The 20151-nt window shown below is 37.8% G+C and overlaps 1 protein-coding gene across 2 annotated transcripts in view; it reads left to right on the plus strand.

Moving 5' to 3' along the window:
- LOC130927696 (CUB and sushi domain-containing protein 1-like) overlaps positions 1-20151 on the plus strand; it is a 687910-nt gene that overhangs the window by 570931 nt on the left and 96828 nt on the right. For both annotated transcript variants that reach the window (XM_057853669.1, XM_057853670.1), the window contains exons 33-41: positions 119-235; positions 349-462; positions 5897-5992; positions 6518-6721; positions 7298-7422; positions 10587-10683; positions 11711-11815; positions 18444-18562; positions 18660-18729. In XM_057853669.1, coding sequence (XP_057709652.1) covers positions 119-235; positions 349-462; positions 5897-5992; positions 6518-6721; positions 7298-7422; positions 10587-10683; positions 11711-11815; positions 18444-18562; positions 18660-18729 — 1047 coding nt within the window. The remainder of the gene's footprint in view (positions 1-118; positions 236-348; positions 463-5896; positions 5993-6517; positions 6722-7297; positions 7423-10586; positions 10684-11710; positions 11816-18443; positions 18563-18659; positions 18730-20151) is intronic.

Consider the following 20151-nt stretch of genomic DNA (forward strand, 5'->3'; position numbering starts at 1 on the left):
ATATTAAACAATATCCAAAAAATTTAAAAAGTGTAGGGACTGACAAATACAAAGGCCATGGTCGAGTTTGTCTGCTAAATGTCCAGTCCTTTTTATTTCTTTTTCTGTGTTTCTACAGCTCCGTGTGGTGGACATTATGGTGGATCTGAGGGAGTTGTTTTGTCTCCAAACTACCCTTTAAACTACACTAAGAGACAAATTTGCTCCTACTACATTACAGTGCCTCCACAATTTGGTATGCTTATATGACAACTTGATGAATAACTAAAATCAATGCCACTTATGTACTGCTCATGATGTATTTCACACGGTTCATATTTTTATTCTGTTCCTCTTTCATTTTTCCAGTTGTATTTGGTCAGTTTGCCGTCTTCCAGACCGCGATGAATGACTCAGTGGAGCTATTTGACGGAGCCAATGAGAACTCGCGATTGTTGAGTTCTCTCGCGGGATCACATTCAGGTGAGAAATGGTGGAATAGATGTAATCTTTAAAACTTCTCTGGGTGGATCTACTCTACTTCTTGTCCAACGGTAGCTTGAAGAAAGCTTGCAAGAACGTGGCAAATTATTTGGCTTGCTTATATGTAGCAGTTTTGATGGCTTTTCATCCTAGTCAATATTACTCTTCTGAATTTCAATATTAGATAAATAAAATATTTTTTTCTGTTCTGATTTGATTTCCATTCATGAACCACAATCGCCCACGCAGGCTTGCCTTGCGCCACAGTTCATGGCCATGCCGGTTCATTGTGCCGTAGGGTCATTTCCATTGTCTAGGAGTGGGCTTGCTTCTTTCCTGCTACGCAATAAGACCGAAACTGTCGACAATATTTGACCCAGCTGTCAAGTAGAAAAATGAAAATAAAGCTGTTATAGTTTAAAAACAGTACATTAAATAGCTTTTAGGAAGTCTGTTTTCCAACCTTTTTTGTTTTTACTATCCTTTTGGACCTTGCTGTGATTTAGGGCTATATAAATTTGACTTGACTAACTTGACAACCTTTTTCGTATTTTATATTGTAAATGCATCCAATCTCCAAGCACAATATGATGTCTCACCTTCTAGGAGTATTTGACTTACTACTGCCTCTAAAGCATGTACCTGGAGAAGTGCTTGAGTTGGAAAACCAGATTTGACTGGGAATGCGTCCAATTTAAGGTTGCTCCACACACTGAAGGAGTATCTGTCTGACATGAAGATGCTTAAAATTAATTAATATCATCTTTATTCTCGTGTAATGTCTAAAATGTTTCCTTTGCACTTCATCTATCACAATTGTAAATGGAGCAAACACACAGTTATTGACATACTCTGGACCAGAGGGCAAATGAAGCTCTCGCAAAGCAGTTCTATGGCTCTATATAAACTTTCTGTTGTGTAACAGTGGACCTAGAGAACTCATCAACAGATTTACAGGGAATATGTAACAAAATATACTGTATGCCCGGGTGTTTAATTTTAGTCTTGATTGGTTATTAGCATTTGTAAAGACCCAATATACTGTATACAATTTAATTTTGATTAGATTTAACATATATTTTCGTGGACAAATATTTTGTTCATTTATGTATTGTTCATTAGAAATTTAAATATATTCCCACAGAGCCTGGGCTTCTCTGATCATGCAATTTCTTGTTTTCTTGCATCTTGATCAAATGACTTTATGCCATTACTCATGCATTCCTAACTCAAATAACGATCAACTTAAGTAACACAACCTTTCTCGATGATCTCGACCCGCTTGAATGGTTCCTGCATCTCAATGTTTACACCATAATCACATTCAAATTATACAGGCGTGACCACACCGGTAGAATGTTTCTTTTCCCCGATCCCCCCCCCCCCCCCTTTTTTTTTTTTTTTTTTTTTTTTTTTTTTTTTAATCTTTCTTCTATTTTACCAAACAATAGTTTTTCTCCAAGAAAACCACTATTGGGAACCATGAGATCTTAGTACAAGGAGTTGTTATCACGATATATTTGCCGTTGATGTGTTTAGTCAGAGTCCATTATGGCTTATCTTTGAGACAGCATCAGCGATGGAGATGCCTCGTTGGGACCAGGCAGGATGGAGCAGTACTGTATTTTACATAATTTCATCTACAGTATGTGTTGCAAACTGCATCACAGTGCACTATTACTATCAGTAGGGATTTCACATTCAAATTACTGTACATATTCAGTCAATAATATTGTGGTAAGTTTTCACGTACAAGATTAATATATTCAAAAAGGATTTTCTAAGACTAGGGAGAGTCGAAAAAAATTTGAAAAATGTATGCAATACTCTGAACTTGCAATGAACCTTTCTTCTATTCTAACTTTCTTATATACAGCATAGTAATGCAATAAAACCGTTGATGCTTAATTAAAGACATATCAAAATAGCCACTCTAATATATTAATGACTGCACAAGGTAGAAAACATCTAACATTTTACTCAAAGTTTGAATATTTACTAGTGGTAAGTTTAGATTTATACTACTCCCTGTGGCACATCCCCTCATCCAACCCCAGAAGGCCGGTTGATGGGGCCACGGATAGTCCGGGGGACCACCCTGGATCCCGGGGGGAGGACGGCAGCCCTCTTGCTGGCGCTGCATGGGGAGGGGTGGGCTGCGCTGGACCCCCCCACCCCCACCCGATTGACTGGGGAAGTACCGTAGTCCTGAGGCTGCTCCGGCGCGGCATTTCCACCCGTCTGCAGGACTATCACGTCTAATGGGATTCACGTATGACTAGGTGCAATTAGACACACTCAAATAGAGAAACTCTGTGTCATGATTAGCGATCAGGCAGCATCAAACAGGCCAACATATCCACACTTACAAGGGATTCACACAAATACCTCACATACATAAGCGGATTTATACGGGGGGGGGGCAGGGGCGAAAAGTGTCATTGCATGTCATTGCATGTAATTCCCTATACAGTATATGATTTAAAATTAAAATTTTCCGGTAAAATATTGTCTACAAAAGTTGTAAAGCAATTTAAAAAAAAAAAAAAAAAAAAAAAAAAAAAAAAAAAAAGAAGAATGAAAGGAACAAAGATTTTTATAATGGGTCAAAATTATTTTTTGAACAGATCATGTGACTAGCACCTTAGAGGGTCGTTTTCTTTGCTTAGCCAAAACCACACGAGGACTGAAGAGGCAAGATAGATACGCGTAATTTTTTAAAACCTAACCTTTCAAACGCGACAACTACTGAGTAAGAACCAAGGATTGAAAATGTGGACCATGAAACCCTAGCGACCACCGACAAAATTATGAGCCGAGTTTCTATTTGCCCCACTAAAGACGCTAATTGTACAACAGAGCCACCACCGGTGTCTTGCCAATGTAGTTACCCCCGTCAAAAATTGTGTCCCCTGGCCGCGAGAGCGCACCCCCCCTCCCCACACACATACACACACTAGTTATGAATTATGTCAACTTAAACAATTACTTGAAGCCAGAAAAGAACCACAGTTACATATTTTGGACATCGACGTTTATTAAACTGGAGAAACTCCATACAGGATCTGACTTACAGTAATAACAGTTATAGGTCATTCTACGAGTAAAACTGTGAAACATGGCCTTTTTTACGTTCAGTATGTATGTTATGTTATACAACAGAAAAAAAACTTTTTTTTTTTTTGCTTTCTGGATGTGGCATGTTTTAAACCTTCGTAGATAACTACATCACCAAAATACGGAAATCAAGCAAATCAGTGCAGCATAGTGGCTCCACCCAGGGGATACAATTTTTGACTGGGGTAACTACATTTGCATGACACCAGCGGGCGTACCATATTCAATGGATGACGATCTTGGCGAAAAGTATAGCCTAAGCAGCCTGATTTGGAATTCCCCTCCAGAATGATGGGAAACAAAAAAAACTCTCATTTTCAACCTATTATTATAAATATTCTTGTAAGTTAATTTTATCGCTAACACTGCGTTTCGGGGTCATCAACATGTTGTGCCCACCCTGCACCAAAGGTCATATATCGCCTATGCTCACATGGCTGATTTGTGTACACTTCACCCCTCCTATGACATATCTTTCTGACATCCCCCCCCCCCCCCCCTTTCTCCTTGGTCATCAGGCCCCCCACATGGTGTCAACCGGAAATAGAACTAGCTAATGATAGAACTAACATACTCAGTTAGTGTAGGTGTTCAATATATTTCTTGTTGTTGTTTGTGGTTCTTCTGTCTGTCTCTCTCTCTCTCTCTCTCTCTCTCTCTCTCTCTCTCTCTCTCTCTCTCTCTCTCTCTCTCTCTCTCCTATTCTCTCTTTTTTCTGTCCCCCCATAACCCATTCCTGTTCGCTGCTTTCTCCTATTAAACGAGGCACGTTGAATTATCGCAATGGGAGTATGTCGTGCGCCCATGTGATCCATTAAAACTGTTCAGACCAATCGGACACTCAAATTTCCATATTCCGTGTCAAACGGCCAAACAGGACAGGTTAAAAAAAAAAAGAAAAAAAAAAAGTTAGTCATATGGAAGTGGGCTGTTCATAATGAAATATGAAATTTTGGTTTCTAAATGATGTTTCTGGCCAAATCAGATGCCAAAAAAAACATCTATCTGTCTTTGTTGTGTTTTCCGGTTGTCTAGACTGGAAGTTACATTCCCCAAGGAATTCTTATTCAAATTGATGTATTTCTTCACACTCATTAATAATACAATTGGTGACTGCTCTTTTTGTGATGGAAATTCATCTATCTACCTTCACACAAAAAAAGTCTAACAAACACCAACGAATTGCCTTTGTTTGACTGTTTTCTTCACTTAGTTAGAAAAGTTAGTGGAGAAAAAAGGACATATTTGTTGCGATCAGATGAACAGCCACATATGTTGACAGGCTTTATCCTGTGATAAAGGGGGGGGGGGGGGGGCTTAAGCATTTATAGTTTCTCAGTTAAGGGACACATGTGCGACACTTTACAATAAGGGTCCAAAAAGCATTCAGTAATGCTTAATAAAGGTTAAGGGGATGGGGGGGGGGCTTAAGCATTTATAATTTCTTAGTTAAGGCACACATGTGCTATACTTTACAATAAAGGTCCAAAAAACATTCAGTAATGGTTAATTAAGGTTATGTAATACTTATGAGGTACGTTCACGTGAAATAATACCATACTTAAGGTTAGGTTATAATATATATATATATAATACATTACTTAACATTAATTAACATATACATGAATGCATTAATAAATAGTTATTAATGTATACTGATACTAGTAAGTGATTGTTATTTTAAAATGAGAAACATTGCTCTATGAGTCCTTGGATGCTGCTAACCTAACCGTAACTATGGTATTATTTCACGTGAATGTACCTCATAACTATTACTTAACCTTAATTAACCATTACTGAATGTTTTTTTGGACCCTTATTGTAATGTGTAGCACATGTGTCTCTTAACTAAGAAATTATAAATGCTTAAGTATCCCCCCCACCCCAACCCCCACCCCCCTTAACCTTTATTAATCATTACTGCTTTTTGGACCCTTACTTTAAAGTGTAGCACACGTGTCCCTTCACTAAGAAATTATAAATGCTTAAGTTAACAAACCCTAACCCTAAACCCTAACCCTATATGGGCCTATATACGGTATATTTCTAATTTTACCAAACAATTAGTTACTGTCTGGTTATGCATTAACTAATGCATCAACTTATGCTTTATCTCATGTTAAGTAATATATTAATAAATGTTAGCTAAACAATTAAATTAATTATTGTAATGTTACTTAAACATTAGTTATTGTCTAAAATGCATTAACCAATGTTAATTAAGGGACCCTTATTGTAAAGTGTTACCATATATTTTAAATAATCCAATTACTTAACCTTAAGTCCCCTGATCATTGGTTTATTTTGTTTTCTCCAGGAGAGACGTTACCATTGGCAACTTCCCATCAGATAATGCTGCGGTTCAATGCCAAAAGTGGCCAACCAGCTAAGGGCTTTCATTTTGTCTACCAAGGTAACACTACTAAAGTATTTTCTTTCAATGGGCCTCATTTCACCAATTTGTGTATTTTCACACATTCTTTAGAGGAAGAATAATTCAAATCAAATCCATATTCTTGAATGCTGTAATTAACAGTAAGCAACTTACTCCTCGCATTGATTAAAAATGTCTTTACTGTGTGCAGAGAATTACACATTCAATTGGCTAAACAAATGACTAATGGACACCCAAATCAAAGGCAAAATGAACGAACAACAACACAAATCTGAGATGGAAGCACTGTTCTGCTTCAGTTACAGAACAAAAGCTAAAGCTGGAAAGGTTTGAATTAAAATCTCTTATTAAATGACAAAACAGATAATATACCTTCTTAAAATAATCAACTCAGTCGTTTTTTCAGGAAACACAAAACAAACCAAAAACAAACCAACAAAACAATTTGTTGAATGTTTTTGCTAGGCAATTAGGCCCATTGAATACAAGTGTATTTTAATTGTTCCACTATCTTCTCACGCTTGTAACTATTTCCAATTGAAGCTGTTCCACGAACAAGCGACAGTCAGTGTAGCTCAGTTCCAGAGCCTCGATACGGCAGGCGGATTGGGTCAGAATTTTCGGCCGGATCGGTGGTCCGTTTCGAGTGCAGTCCGGGATATCTGCTGAAGGGACCCAGTGCAATCCGTTGCCAGGCTGTACCGGGTGCTCTGGCACAGTGGAATTCAACGACGCCAAGTTGCATTGGTAAGCTCTTGAGATACTTAAATACAAAAAACATTTATTTTTGCTATTGGAGTCAAAAAATAAAAAGACACGCATGCTGTTAGCATATGTTTCAGGGAAAAACATGTGTAGATCAATACGTGCATTGGTGCGGTTATAGTTTTAACCACTTCTTTTGCGGGGATATTTCCACTTACCACATGAATCGGCAGCATGCTGCGCATTGCTCACGCTGGTGTGAAAAGGCCTTTATCGCACTGTTTTATTGTATCTCATATTGCTCTTGTATTGAATAGTCGCTCATTCAAACAATATTCTAAAGCTTTAAAACTTCATCATAATTTTAATAACTGCTGTCCAACAAAATATATGTCTGCGTGAAATCTATTTCCGCTACGAACAGTTTTAATTGTCACTTCACTTTAGTAAATCACAGGGAATCGCCTATTATCCTCCTCTTCTGGCTCTGTGTCATACCCGTATGAACACTATATTGTATCTGGAAGTACAGTCCTTTTCTAAATGCCTGTTATTTCCCTTAACAATTTGGTTAATACATTTTACTGAAAAATATGTGATTGTTTTTCTTCTCTTAAGTTCCCTGCAGTGGGAATCTGACAGAGCGCCGCGGTACCATTTTGTCTCCCGGCTTTCCGGAGCCATACCCAAACAGTCTCAACTGTCTTTGGAGAATCCATGTCAGTGAAGGAGCTGGGATACAGGTGAAGTTGTCACACAGACCTTTTAAATGTATTATATTGCATTAACTAACTTGTATGTATAATTCCCAGTCTTATAAGTTGAGTTGCCAAGCCAAGATTCCAAAGAAAAAAATGTGTTTAGAACTATAACGATAAGTATATTATCACATCCTTACAATCCTCAGATGGCTTTCAAACAAGTCTTAGAATTTGTAGTGGTTCTAAAAATGACCTTCTGGAGGTATCTAATTGGTGCTTCACTGACCCTCAGCTATCACTTTCCTGTTCTCTACGCAGTCTGTGCTTCCAAGTAAGGTTTCTGTACGTCCTGCATTATGCAGGACAGGCCTTCATTTAAATGCCTCGTCCTGCGTCCGGTCCACCCTCAAGAAAGGCCTCCTCCAATTTGGAGTTGCAACTGAGCACAATGCACTCCAGTGTATTTGTGAGTGCTTTCCGCATTGGGTGGATAAGTTGTACAGTGTGGGCAGTATGCCTGAGTTCCATGTTTCTTTCCAAACTAAATGTCCCAAAGTGTCCTCCTTTTGGTGTTATGGGAGTGCCCAATAACAACAGTTTTAGATAATGTTAGCATTTGATATAGTAAATGAAGGGTTCTCAATTTATGAATATCGTTTAGAGTTACACTGTGTGTGTACGCGTGCACATGTATGTTTTCATGTATACTGGCATGCACAGATGGTTTTTTTTTTTCAGCAGTGAGGGCAAAAATTGAAATAAAATATGTATGTAACATTAGTCATGACTTCACTATCAATTAACGGAACACGGGGCTCGGTAAATTTATATACGTATGTAACATAAGTCATAGACTTCCCTATCTGTTGACGAAGCTCGGGGCCGATCTGTAGGGGGCCTATTTTTAAAAAATGTTCAAAACCGAAGCTGCTAGCGACCTAAAACCAAAACATACACCTCCCTTAGGCATATATGAGTCTCCATGAGCAGCGACATCAAAAAATTAAGTCGTTCCCTAATAAAATCCTGATCAATTATTGTATAACAAAACTCAAAATTGCTAGGTAGATGCACAAAAATCACCAAATGCAGAGGTAATCACCTATATTTTCAGGATCAATAGCATATTTAACATGTCATATAAGTTTTTTTTTTTCAACAACTAGTAAATCATTCAATTTTTACATCAGAAACTTAATACTTGAGGAAAGCATGCAGAATCATCTTGATTTTACTCAACGGAAGCAAAATTTGCATTTTTCTATATACAATCACAACTTATTTAGGATGAATTCCGCTATTGTGTAGAGATGCTAAATCCAACATGGCAGCCGTCACAAAACAAAGAGCTTTTTAAGGAGAAAATTCTTTCAAATAAATGCTTAAATTGCGGAATTTTGATAGATATGAATGTAAAACAGTCTAGATTCTTGGTTAAAAGCAGAAGACGGACGGTTATCATATATTTTACGTAAATATTTCAAGCCAAAGTCATCAATGTGAGCCAAATGCCTCACTTGTCGTCACATGTCGGCCATTTTAATGTCAAGCCATTCGATAAACAACATTACAATCAATGTGTTCTTTGAAAAAGATCGATTGCTCAATTTTTAACCGATTTTCAAATGACTTGATCCATCATAAACATCAGAGATCCAGGAATATTAATACAACTTATAGAAGACTTATAACTAGGGCTGTCAAAATTATCGCGTTAACGGGCAGCAATTAATTTTTAAAATTAATCACGTTAAAATATTTGACGCAATTAACGCACATGCCCCGCTCAAACAGATTAAAATGACAGCACACGGTCATATGCACTTGTTACTTGTGTTTTTTTGGAGTTTTGTCTCCCTCTGCTGGCGCTTGGGTGCGACTGATTTTATGGGTTCAGCACCATGAGAATTGTGTAATTATTGACATCAACAATAGTGAGCTACTAGTTTATTTTTTGATTGAAAATTTTACAAATTTCATTAAAACGAAAACATTAAGCGGGGTTTTAATATAAAATTTCTATAACTTGTACTATTATTTATCTTTTAAGAACTACAATTCTTTCCATCCATGGATCGCTTTAACAGAATGTTAATGTTAATGCCATCTTGTTGATTTATTGTTATAATAAACAAATACAGTACTTATGTACAGTATGTTGAATATATATATCCGTCTTGTGTCTTATCTTTCCATTCCAACAATAATTTACATAAAAATATGGCATATTTTATAGATGGTTTGAATTGCCATTAATTACGATTGATTAATTTTTGAGCTGTGATTAACTCGATTAAAAATTTTAATTGTTTGACAGCCCTACTTATAACTTTTTTTTATTTCAAAATGTATTATGTATGCATGATGGCCACTGGTTACCTACCGTTGTCTCCGCTTTTAGACATCTCGCCTAATGCACAGTATGTGATATCTATGGGGTGGACCACATTTTACTGACAGCGCACGGTATGACAATTGTGCAGGAATGTAAATGGAATGTTTGTAATATTTAGAAACTTAATTTTATATTTACATTATGACAGTGGTCAAGTTAATTTTTTGGGGTGTAATAAAAGAAAGGTGTGCCTTGTTGTGTGAGAATGGATTTAAATGCATGAAAAACACGCTCAACGCATGAGTGTTGAGAATCCTGTAAACTGTAGTTATCTCAAAGTACCTACTTCTACCAGTGGAAAGGCTCCAATTGCTAGAAAAGTATCCATGAAGACAAAGTGGACAGAGTATGTCAGGTGACAGACCTGCGATTTAGAGATATTAACGCAATTGCTATAGCAACACTGACTAACACAGCGTTACCTCAACAGAGCAGATAAAGCAGTAATTAGCCCATGTAACCAAGGCAGCTGACAAAGTGAGAGGTGGGTATTGCTAACTAAATTGTACAGCGATATGCACATCGCCAGCTAGGTTGTCGCTAGTTCTGACCATCCAACTACATTGCTATTCTGAGCCTGAAGAAGGGTTAATGTGCAGATTTTCAGATGATGTTGAATACAGCTGTATGGATGTGAAGTGCAAGTAGGCTTACAGACCTTGTTATACCAAGGGAGTTCAGTGTTGTGTTCATGCTGGCTGTTTACATTCCGTGAACAATTGTTGAGAATACTTGAGTTTCCAGATGTATACAACTGTTGTGCGTGAACAGTGGCATGGCAAATTTGTTTATTTTGAAATTTTGATTTTAGATTCAAGTGGTGACATTTGCAACTGAGCACAACTGGGATTCTCTGGAGATCTACGACGGGGGAGACATGACGGCTCCTAAATTAGGGTCATTTTCTGGTATGACAATATGCTCACACACACATACATACACACACAGGTCGATGATAGATGGGATATGACAGCTCCTAAACTATAGCTGTATGCGCGCGCACATAGAGTGAAGATAAATGATGAATTAGCTTTGACAGTTATTAATCTGCAAGCACACACATGCACACTCGTAAAGCTACACACCAGAGATATATAATGGATGAGTTGTAATACCAAGAAATCTGATATTATCTTAAATGTCCTTTTGATGCTTTAAGCTCTGGCAACAGCTACCAGGGGGAGGCAGAGAAGAAAGAGCGAAGAAGCCTTACTTGTACTTGAAGTGAAGCCTGGAAGGAGGGGGGTGGGGGTGACGAATGATCTAACCTTTACAATTTCCCAGCGGTGTGTCCCCTGTGACCTGCCCCAAGCACATACCTGTCACACACCTATCACATATGAAACATACCGCCCACTGGGCAGCACACAAACACAGATGCACCTAAGCACGCAAATGACTGTGCCCTTCTTCACAATTCTCACAAGGGAGTGCCTACAGTAACAACAGTGAATTGATGTTTGCCATGGAGCATAAGGGCTGGTGAGCATTTCCTTCTTTAGGTACAATCATGTGTTCAAGCCCTGCAGCAGGTCAGAGGTCACTCACCTTTCTTTTTCTGTAAATCCCTTCTCGGATTGGAATTTAAAGACTTCCACAGACAAAAATCCCACAATTTAGGCATTTTAAACAATGTTCTACCCTCACCTGTCATGCTAATAGGGACACCTCTACAATTCAATTAGCGCTAATACACAGTAACTTCCGAATGTACCATGTTTATTATGAACAGTAATTCATCACAATGAAAGGTGCTTTTATTGTGTACTACAGTATGTGTAGATAATTTAAATCCTGTGTTTTACAAAGCAACTTGTGTTACTATCAGGTTTAATGTTTGGTATATAATAGGTAGATTTACCCAAATATAAAATAATCGGTTAGTCCTGTCTTTTTACCATTAATCTTTTAATTTATGTATTTTTATTTTTTTAGGAACTACAGCTCCTGCCCTCCTCAACTCCACATCCAATCAGCTTCTCTTGCATTTTCAGAGTGACATTAGTGTTGTGGCTGCAGGCTTTCACCTTGAATACAAAAGTAAGTTAAAGCTTTCAAAATACATGGAATGACTAAGATGACTGATAACCTGCAAAATAACATCTACTAATGGAAAACAAACCATGCTTGAAAAGAAGGACCATAATGAACAGAAAGGGTTCATGCACCCAAACAGCCACAGACCTATGACACACACGCACACACACCCACACGTATATAGAACCAAACCTTCAACATCAAATAACAGGAGTCAGTGACCTGAACTCGTACTGCAGAAGGACACATCCACACACACATGCGCCTAAAGGTACATAAACACAAAATGTCGACTTAGAACACAATGTCAACATCCTTCTGCCTGTGTCTTAATACACTCAGGAAAAACAGACCTCTAAATGACTAACCTGACATGCATGTAGTGTACGTACAAATTGTAGCAGTTAATATCAACACATAATTAGACACGTACACAGCTGTCAGGTCATGGCTGTGCTTTTCAGGTCATTGTTGTTCTTTTGGCTTAAAATCATTTCTAGATAAATGAACATGTCCCCTTTTGTGAGGATGTGTGAGGTTGTATTTTTGCCTGTCTGCCTGAATGTATTTGTGTGTCTATGTTACTAACTTGCACTCATTTTTGGCTCGATCGTTTGTATTTTTGTTGGCTGCCTCCATGTTTACGAAACAAACTTTGGAAGACAGTTTACTGTGTGGATATGTCTTTGCAGATTGACTTTTTGTTTTCATTGCAGCCATTATTGATTTTAGCAGATTAAAACTCAAAGGGAAATTAGCATTGATATAAATGAATGTTGTTGTAATATAACTAGGGCTGTCAAACGATTAAAATTTTTAATCGAGTTAATTACAGCTTAAAAATTAATTAATCTTAATTAATCGCAATTAATCGCAATTCAAACCATCTATAAAATATGCCATATTTTTCTGTAACTTATATATATATTCTGTAAAATAAATTGTTGGAATGGAAAGATAAGACACAAGATGGATATATACATTTAACATACGATACATAAGGACTGTAGTGGGCATTTCACTCTACTGTCATTTAAATGTGTCTATGCTGTCCTCACTCCGAAGCGTCTACTTTTTCCAAAGCTAGACAGCTAGTGAACGACGCCTTAATAATCAGACTTCTTCCTTTTTCATCTGATTTATTAATAAAATAGCCTCAAACCATTGTCCTCTTTAGACCGTTGTAAAACTACAAAAAAAAAGTACACAAGCATTGCATTAGCAACAACGTTAGCTTAGCACGCTATACAGGTTCACTAAACATAAACAAAAAGCGTCTCATACAAAAAATATAACATTTTGCTTACTAACATAATATGTACATTCTTTACAACAACCATACTTACGGACAAATCTTGTCCAAGGATCATATAAGCACAACATTACAACGTAGGCGTCAGCCCGAGACGTCGTGCAGCCATATTGAAATGGCAAGAAAACAATAAACCATGTCGCAAAGCGACCACAAGAGTTCGCTGTTAGACAGCACAAAAAGCCTTGCTGTAAAACTTACCAAAAGGCAGAATACTGTCTGAGTGGGACATGTGCGTTAATTGCGTCAAATATTTTAACGAGATTAATTTAAAAAATTAATTACCGCGCGTTAACGCGATAATTTTGACATCCCTAAATATAACATAAAATCAAATATGTTTGACATTTTTATTTTACTGGTTTGTTAATGGTTTGAAAGAGGTACAGTGGTACCTTGACATACGATCACTTCGACACATGATCTTTTCGACATGCATCGTAAAATTTGACTCGCCATTTGTTTTTACATCAGACGACATGCTCGAAATTTGACGATTTATGACAGCGAGCAGTTTCTTTATCTCCCCACAAGACGGACACATGGGTTCCAACAATGTTAGTGAAAAAAAAAGGTGAGGCTTACCATTGAAATGAATATCAAAATGATAGAAAAATATGAGTGTGGAGTGCAGGTCCGTGAAGTGGCTCGGCAATACGGGCTTTGACGGTGCATTATCTAGGAGGTCCTCCTTCGTTTACCAGTATTTATAAGTTGACATGGCATTTATGGTTATTGTAACATCACCAAAGAAATCGCCAGCTTCGTCAGGTTTTTAATCATTTATTTCAGAACATGTGCAACACAACATGCCTACTGTCCGCCGCAGCAGAACCCTACAACAGAACATGAAAAGTGAAAGTAAAAAGTCCTCTCTCACTCTGACACGCCAGCCACGCGGTGCGTTCAGGTACACCATGCAAAAATACATCTGACACATTAGAACCCGATTCATTATATTATTACAGGTATTATTATTATTACCATTATTATATTACTATTCTGATTTTTATTCATAATTTATTTGTTTTGCTCTGTGCAATTGCTATTTGCAGTGGTACCAGCAGTAATTATTAAGGATTTAGTGTAGGTTTTCGGGGTGTGGAACAAATTAATGGAATTATAATCTCTTCTTATGGAAAAATCCTGCTCGATTTACGACCATTTCAACTTAAAAACAAGGTCCTGGTACGATTATTTATCACAAAAGACCTCAATGAAAAAGATTTTGATACTGTTATAGAGCATAATAGGATGGTTCCGCATTGTAAAAGGCCAAAAAATGAATAACTCTACCCATCCATTTCATATGAAGTCTACTTCTGCTAAACTTCAGCAAGAGCCAAGTCAAGTCATATTATTTATAAAGCCCTTAATCACAACAATGTCTTAAAGGACATCGCAGGCCCCAGTTGACGTAATTTCCCGAATATAAGGTGCACCCGTGTATAATGCGCACCTCAAATTTACTTGTAAAATCTAGGGAAAATTATTGTACCCGTTTATAACGTACACCCTAATTTTAGCACCAATAAATAGAAGAATACATGAAAACAGAGCTCGTGCACAGATACAGAAATGTCATTTTACTGAATGGTGAAACACAGCACAAGAATAGCATATTGGTAGTTCAAAACATTTCCATAAACTGACAATATTTACTGTAATAATATGATTTGACAACTTCTCCAATTTCCCAGAATCTAGGAGTAAATAAAACATATGTGACTTTTCTTTTAAAGGCTGCTGTATAACTTGCTCGTTTCATCATGATGAATAAATGTTTCTTCCATGGATTGATACATTCTCACTTTCATTTTACCGTAAGTCAGAAATCCGAGAGCGCTCATCGCTGTCGACACGACAGTAACAATACGAACTATTGTTATTTGGGTTTGAGTTTCCCGACGGACAGATATAGTTGACGGACACACACAGGAAGTCTGTTGTTACGTATGTTATGGTCCGAGTTGCGGAGCTGCAATAAACGTTGACTTAAATGAGTTCAAGAAACTAAATTCTGTGCTTTATGAAGAGTAAAAAAAGCAGAATTTAACACAGATGAAATCATTCGGCCGATCAGATTATATATTATTACCGAAACAAAATGGTGACGTCTCGTACCATAATGGTCGGCAACAGATCGCCACATACATTTCTTCAACACAACGTGGCTGTGTCAATAAAAAAAATCGGTTTATATATGTATATAATATATATACAGTATACATATATATTTCTGTGTCTATCAGTGTACCCGTTTATAATGCGCACCATGATTTTACAAGTTGATTTTGGGGGAAAAAAGTGCGCGTTATATTCGGGAAATTACTGTAAATGACGATATCCCCTTATCCAAACTTCCAAAAGGGGCAAAGAAAATCCCAAACCCGATCTGGGTAAAATAGGATATTAATCACGTTGAATGGTGCTATATAATGGTGTCAAAAATCACTGTTGTTGCTAGTCTGGTTTTAACATTTATTGTGCTTGTAATTTTTGTGAATACAGATATGCTTTATAATTACCATTCTCTACATTTCTCACAAACTGAAGGCTCTTTGTAGTAAATCTCGTCAATTTTGACTAAAATGCTGACACCGTCTTGCTGTTGCCGAGTGCCTATAGAGGGTTGCTTTGTCGTGCTGTCAGCATTTTAAATTGTATCACAGCTTATATACCTCCGTAGGGAGAGAGGGAGAGCACAAAAAAATGGATGGTCAACCAAATGGACTAATTTCATTGATCAGTGTCTTGACAGCTCACTGATGCGCCGACTAATAATGCACTGAGTGTGAAAGTCGCATGAAGCTCTTTCACTTCAGCTTTATCATACAGAAGTTTCCTTCATCCTATGCATGCAGGCGAGCGTACTCCCAAATGTCAGCATACATGCAGAAGGCATCTATGTGTGTTTGCGTGTGCATAAGTATGTGTATGAGTGCCTGTGTTGTTGTGTTTGAGCGCTGCGGGATCACATTGTTTTGCTTGTAGGCAGGTAGATGATGAACAAACAAGACTAGACACACATACACCTAAAGACTTCCCGCACACACCCATTCTCTCTTCACTTCCTTCCTTTATTCCTCTTCTTCCACAGTGTTGCCTTGGTAACCACTTACTTCAGGGCAGTCTCCTGCAGAAGTTTGGGATTGAAACACACAAACAAATGCTCTCTCTCTCTCTCTCTCTCTCTCTCTCTCTCTCTCTCTCTCTCTCTCACTCTCTCTCACGCATACACACCATCTAATGCTATTTTATGACAGGTTCGCTGCTGTCGAACTGAATGTCTAGAACCTACACTGTACCTAGTCAATTAACATATCTCAAGACCGTTATATACTGTAAGTGCTGTAATCATTCATGTCAAAATAACCTTCACAAGAGGCATCCAGTATTGATCTCTCACTTGTAGTTAATCATCAAATTAACAAACATATTGTAGTTTACATTTCAGAATTAAAATAAGTTTGTTTATTTCGAAACTCATTAATCACTTGTCATGCAACTGGTCTGGAAATGAGATGGCTGTATTTGATTTTATCACTGATAACGAATAGTTTTTAATGTTTTTTTTTTTTTTTTCAAGCTGAAAACTCATTTGGTTGATTCTTTTTCTTTAAATTCCAGACAGATATTTAATTCCCTGAATGTACCGTATGTTCTCATTTGACAGTTATCAACAGTTTAGCAGATAGGGAATTCTTAATTGGGAAAAAATGGTTTCAATGTTTTTTATTTTGCTTTCCACAAAGGGAATTAGCCCTGATTTATGCTTATGCGTTCCGTTAACAGCGGAATGATGGCATAGAGCAGGGGTGTCCAAACTATTCCACATAGGGCCGCAGTGGATGCTGGATTTCATTTCAACAAAACAAGACAAGACATTTTCACTATTCTGGTGTCTTACAAGCGTAATCAGTTGATTGTAGTTAGGAGCTTCTTGTTTTAGCAGAAACTTCATGGTTAAACTGTCTGTGCTCGATTGGTAAAAACACAAACCAGGACCAACAGTGGCCCTTGAAGACCGGTTTGGACACCCTGGGCGTAGACCCTACGTCGTCATTGAGCATTTGAAGTTCTGCGTCAAGGGAAAGCATTGCTCTGTAATTCAATGCCAATCCGCTAGAGGGGTGTAGCTCTGTCTTTTTTTATGGGGGAGTCTTTTGGGGGCTCTTGCGAATTCCATTAGTTTTCCTCCCGTCATTTAGACAGCAATGGCAACGGAAATGGAACGCTTGTATTTGGAGCTGCACTTAATCAATATTGAACAACAAATGTTGTTATTTCAAATGTTGAGGCGTAGGAGACACATAAGACATTTGCCAGTAGTTGAAAACGGCAGTATTGTTGTGCTGAACCGGATACAATGTTCTGAGCGGACCAATCACAGTCCTTTGAAATTCACGCAACGACATGTTGACGTGACATGTAGTCGGGATTTTTGGGAGGGACACGTAGGGTTGTAAATCGGGTCTGCGTTAATGGCGTAGGTCCGCCGTCATCAGAATGCAAAAGCAATAAATTAGCCTTTACACTTTGTGTATTAAAAGCAACATAACTTTGCCTGTAAGTCACTTATGCTGATGAATAATGGGAATTTGATTTGTATATTTCATATACATGTATAATCCATATAGCATATCATATAATTGCAAAGAGTCATTTTTATAATGAGGAACATATATATTTATAATAACTGCAGAAAAATATAAGTTGTATAAAGAATGTACAGGGGTTGCCATTTTGGCATCATAATCATTGAACATAATTGTTAAAGAATGGCATGACGAACATTCTAATCAAGTTGAGCATCTCGCATGAGCGGCACAAACCCCAAACCGCAACATTATTGAGCATTTATGGTCAGTTTTACAGATTCAATTAAGGCGTCGATCCATCGTCTCTAAAAGAGTTAGAGGGTATTCAAACTGAAGAATGGCTTAAAATTCATTTGGAAACCATTCAAAAGTTGTATGAATCAATACCTCGAAGAATTGAGTCTGTAATTGCCCCAAAAGGCGGATCTACACCATATTAAATTAGTTTTTGTTGATTTTTTTAAGGTGTTTCCATTATTTTATCCAACCCTTATATATTATACGGTATATTTATGATAGATAACAGTGCAGAAATATACCATACATAAAAATTATTTTCATTCGTCTCAGTGAAACCTGCAGTTTACTGAGTCTCAGTAGCTGTAAAAATCTTCATTCATGTGTGCATGACTGTTCCGTACTGAATGTGGATATGAATGATCTCATATTACTGTATTATGCCCCATTAAAGTCATTCTTTCACCTTAACCTTTTGCAGCGGTTGGTCTGACAACCTGTCCGGAGCCGATGATTCCAGCAAATGGCATAAAAACAGGAGACAGGTACATGGTCAACGAGGTAGTGGCCTTTACCTGTGAACCTGGTTACACCTTACAGGTAAAATATACATCCATGCCACCAGACTTAAAAATGACTTAGTGTACTTTACAAAATAATTGACTTCATGTTTTCACCCACTTTTAATTGCTTCAAGGGCCACTCACATATTTCCTGCATGCCAGGGACTGTGCGCCGATGGAACTACCCACCCCCTCTTTGTATAGGTAGGCACACAAACGCAGGCAGATCACATACAGAATCATATATTGCTCTTCTGGTCAGTGACATGCATGACAAAAGCTATAAATGTGCGTAACCCCAACCCCAAAAGAAAAAAAAAAAAAGAAAAAAAAAAACATTCAACTGCAGTCATTGAAAGCTGCAAGCAATGAAGCTGATTGATTCGCAGTAACACACAGAGGCTCTGTGGAAACAGTTCTGCGCCGAGAGCCAAAGCTTCTGAAGTTGTACACGAAGTAATTGATTGCCGTGGTGTTTGTGTTATGACCCTGATACCTTAGTTCTTGGTGAAAACTTGTAGCAGGTCGATTCCATTTAAACTCAACCTTGATGGAGTAAGGACAACAGCTTAGCCGAGTATTTAGCTCCTCTTGCTGCAATGTGTTTGTTTATCATAGTCATTATCCTTTGGCACTACAAACACATATGAGGATGTTTTTTGCCCGACAAATAATGGCAATATGACCATTTTATGAAATCAGCTAAGACATTGGATTATTTTAAATCATACTACGGTCAGAAAAATATTAGTGTGCCCTGTTTGTGAAAAGTCCACAAAAATCACAGATGGCTGTATAAATATAAGTGGGGGGTGGTTAAGAATAAAGTAGTGAAATTATCAATGTGTGCTGAAAGATAATTTAACAAACATCAGGTCACAAAGTTACTATGAAAAATGTTTGGAAATAAATGTAACCCACTAATAATATTGAAGAATTAAAAATTGTCCTTTTAACAAGTAGTTGTGCAGACATTGCAGACATAGCAGTCTGTGACCTAGCCTGGTACTCCAGACTCACCACTGTTCCAGCTATTGAGTCTGGCCACCATTAAGTGGATAAAATTTCCAGGGCGGAGCAAGCCACAGCAAACAGACAGCGGAGTGGACCAATCAGCGACGGGCGGGACGAGGGACTTGTGCACGGAAGTAAACATACGAGGAGAGCGGACTTTATTCAACTTGGCTAGCGCGAGGCAGACTGTTGTCAGTGACTTGTGTCGATGTGTTTTTGGTCATTTAAAACTGATTTTACCATGGATTGGAACATATTCTCGGCTCTCCTGTTCACCATCTGTGTTGTTGTGGAGACGACTTCCGACGCGGAAGAGTGACGTTGCTCATTAAGAACACGTCACGCAAATAAACGAATCTGATTTGTCGATTGATTTTGTACTTGCTCGAGAGGCCGTTAATGGGCTGGGTCCCAGACTATACTCTCAGTGTTTGAAAAACACAGGGAGAACAGTCTGGCCGTACCAGGCAATCTGTGACCAGCAGCTGGTGTCTCTTTGTTAAGTCCTGCCATATGAAGGTAGTTATTAGGTAATATAACCTGTATAATACTTTTAGAGCACTTTTGTTTGATTATGACCAAACCCCAAAAAGAGAGCAATTTAGCTCATTT

The sequence above is a fragment of the Corythoichthys intestinalis genome, chromosome 1 (genome assembly GCF_030265065.1).
Source record: "Corythoichthys intestinalis isolate RoL2023-P3 chromosome 1, ASM3026506v1, whole genome shotgun sequence".
Lineage (NCBI taxonomy): Eukaryota > Metazoa > Chordata > Actinopteri > Syngnathiformes > Syngnathidae > Corythoichthys > Corythoichthys intestinalis.